General features: G+C 32.9%; 1 protein-coding gene and 1 long non-coding RNA gene across 2 annotated transcripts; one reads left to right on the forward strand and one right to left on the reverse strand.

Moving 5' to 3' along the window:
• Positions 1-361: 361 nt before the first annotated feature.
• LOC116351368 lies at positions 362-953 on the reverse strand. The gene is made up of 2 exons (XR_004202125.1): positions 828-953; positions 362-726 (listed from the first exon to the last, which is right to left on the reverse strand). It is a non-coding gene; the product is annotated as an uncharacterized LOC116351368 (long non-coding RNA).
• Positions 954-1,839: 886 nt separating this feature from the next.
• Positions 1,840-2,698, forward strand: LOC116351367. Its single transcript, XM_031783463.1, has 2 exons — positions 1,840-1,974; positions 2,047-2,698. The coding sequence occupies exons 1-2, from the start codon at positions 1,918-1,920 to the stop codon at positions 2,665-2,667; spliced, it is 678 nt and encodes a 225-aa protein (XP_031639323.1). The 5' UTR covers positions 1,840-1,917; the 3' UTR covers positions 2,668-2,698.
• Positions 2,699-3,288: the final 590 nt, after the last annotated feature.

Below are 3,288 nucleotides of genomic sequence, written 5' to 3' on the forward strand. Positions count from 1 at the left end.
AGTGTACTTTTTTCTTCTTTTTTTCTCTTCACTTTTCTAGCAAATTGAAAGAATTTTCGTACATGCCAAAACTGAAAAGCAAAAAAAAGTCTTAACTTTTTTGGCCAAAATCCCTAGCAAATTGAAAGAATTCTTTGGAAGTTTTGAAGGGGTAACACTTCGTCAGTGGGGGGTAATCGGACCCCTCGGACCCCTGCTGAGGACGTATGACATGGAAAAAATTTAAGGGGGTGTAAACGAGATTCTTTCATTTTTTTGAAGATCACTTTTTTGCGCAACTCCCCAGCAAATCGAAAGAATTTTTTGTGAAAAACCCTAACAATTTCAAAGATTTCTTTTATTTCTGGTCTTTAAACATAAATTTGCAAAATTATCAGACACTTCTTTATTTTCTTTATTACAATAATTCATTTTTGTGATTTTTGGAAAATATTTTGTGGATTGTTACTATCAAAGTAAAGAAATGTGAACGAAACTTCGATGAAAATAGCATTTTCCAGCTGAAATTTACTTCTTATTTGCCATTTTTGTCTTTGGATCAGTTGGGGTGGCTTTTTTAATTTCTCGTTCAAATAGTGCTAATTTTTGTTTAAGACTAAGCGAAGATGAGTCTTTTTGTACTGGCGCAGCATTTTCTTTTATTTTCTGTTCAAAATTGTTGGTCAACGATTTGACCGAAGGACCTCTAACATGTTCTGTCACTCCTGCATCGACGATTCCAATGGCCTAGTGTAAAGGATGGAAACAAAAATATAACATTTAATTTATGATCATTTTGTACCTCTACTGAAAAATATACACTTCGCACTTCAACTGAAATCAGTTACCTGAGAAACCAAGAATGAAATCAGAAGTAAAGAGAAAAACTTGCTTTGCATTATTTTATTTATTCTTCAACCGAGTTGTAGTTAACAGCCTATACTGATAACTTTCCATTGCATGAGTACGGTTTATATACAGTTCTCTTCAAGCAAAAAACGGATTCATTATAGAAAATTCAACTCATTTTATAAACCAATCGATTCTGAATAATAATCGATGCATCATAAATTATTTTAAAATACAATTTATTACAAGACTTAGGATTAAAAGAGTTATCGCGTACCTTTCGACCCTTTCGTGTTCCTATCACAGCGTGTATCATTACATTGATCAATAGAAATTCAACTGAGTCTCTGCCATTGATAAAAGTTCAATTGATTCATGTAGTGGACAAAAGTTTTCTCTACTTTTCATCATTTTGATCTTGGAAGATGATTCTTATACGGAATTTTTTTTAGGTTCTTTGATGAGGTTAGATAGATAGATAGATAGATAGAATGAATGCCAGAAAAAACAAAGAAACGTCGCCCAAACATGTTTTGCTCCCAAAATTAATTTGCAGCCGAGAGGTTTTTTGAGTAACCTTTCTGACAAAAATTTAAATTAATTCACAGAGCGCTTATTACACTTTTAATGAGTAGGAGAAGATGGGGTAACCAATGAATGGACAAACGAATCACTTCAGTTCTAGCATATGTGACTCATAGTCACCCACTCCAGTTTGATCGTTAATACCTAAAGAATAAAGATCTCTTTTATGAACAATTGTGACTCACTTGGTCCCGCCTCTCCCTAAATTAAGTTCTAGAAAAAAGTGTGAAATAATTAAATGTATCTACGCAATACGAGCTTGAAAGATGAACAGATGCAGCTGTTTCATAAATAAACTTGAAATTTTACAAAGATGATGAGATAAAATGTGATCTAATTCTCCGAATGAAAATGTGTTTTGTAAAATTTGAATTTCTAATATGCCCAAGCTACCACAACCAAACCATGCATATAAACCGTAGACAATTGACGTAATTTCTCAGTCAACTGTTACTTTTTAGATGAATTTTCAGCTATCGTTGAAAGGTGTCTGAATATAAAAAAATGTTCGATCGAAAGATGTTTATTGCATTATTTTTCACCGGCTTCGTATTTTGTGACGTAAATTTTGATGCTTTTTTATACAAAAATCTACTTAAAGTTTAATATCTATTGCGATTTTCATTAAAACAGCTCTTGATTCCAACTGTTGTTGGATTACCCGAGGGTGATCTTGAGTTACCTCATATTTCCTCCATAAAAGCCCGTCTTGCTGAATCTTTTCACAAGCCATTGACGTCATCAACTCGAGAAAATATCAACAAATTGAATAAATTCGACAATCCCTATAGAAAAGCATTTGTCGATTCTTTACCCATTCAACCTCAGGCCGTGACACCAAATGAGGATGACACACCTTCATTATCCGACTCTCAACCAAACATAACTGAAACTGATCTCGATGAATCACGACCTGAATTTGACAAGAGTTCGTACGATGCTATTTTAACGTCATTGAAGGCAGAAATGCCAAAAATCGCCACTCGGAACAGAAATGTTAAGCCAAAAGGCACCAAAGTTCTACCAACTGCATCCCGAACAGATGAAGATAAAAACATGACGGTCAGAGATAGAGTGAAGAAAATTGAAAATCGCAATAAACCTATGGGGCGGGTACAAGTCAAGGATCAAAACAAACTCAAAACAATCCCAACAGAAACTGATCCATCTGAGTATCCAGTTCAGAAGAAAATTAATTTATATGAAGAAAAGATTACAAATAATATGAAAAAATCTGAGCAATTTTGCAAATAAAGAATGACATTTTTGACAATTTTTCAACATAGCTCTTCTTTTTTTTCAATATGGCTCGGTGAACATTAAGCACTACTGTTAATACACTCTGGCACAATATATTTTTAAACTTAAAATCGTCGTTGAGTGAAAAACGAATGGTGATGACATCGATGAATAATTTAATATTCATTCCAAAACCTCCAAATTTCTATACATTATTATTCCTCATTTCTTCTGATGCAAATTTATGCTGATTCTTGCATATTAAGGCTAGCAATTGATCTGCGTCATAACGCGACCCAATTTTCAGGCTGAATTTTAAATAATCCTTTTTTAACTAGTCAATCGTATATAAACCAACGCAATACGCTGGATTTTCATCAATCCAAACAAATTTTTAATCAGTACGGTTTCCTTGGGCAGAAAAATGTTGAGTCGAACATTTATCGCATTGTTTGTAGTTGGCTTTCTATTTTGTGAGGTGAATTCCATTTTCAACTGCATATTTTATTGAAAAATTTATTCATTTTTCATTATTTTCGTAGGTCGTCAGTGGTGCAGTACCTTTTGGAAAGGTTATCCAAAAAAATGAAAAAAAAAAACTGAAAATATTTATTATAATTTCAAAATTTGTATTTA

The sequence above is a fragment of the Contarinia nasturtii genome, unplaced genomic scaffold, assembly GCF_009176525.2.
Source record: "Contarinia nasturtii isolate CC-2019 unplaced genomic scaffold, AAFC_CNas_1.1 Cnas_scaffold_5329, whole genome shotgun sequence".
NCBI classification, from domain to species: domain Eukaryota; kingdom Metazoa; phylum Arthropoda; class Insecta; order Diptera; family Cecidomyiidae; genus Contarinia; species Contarinia nasturtii.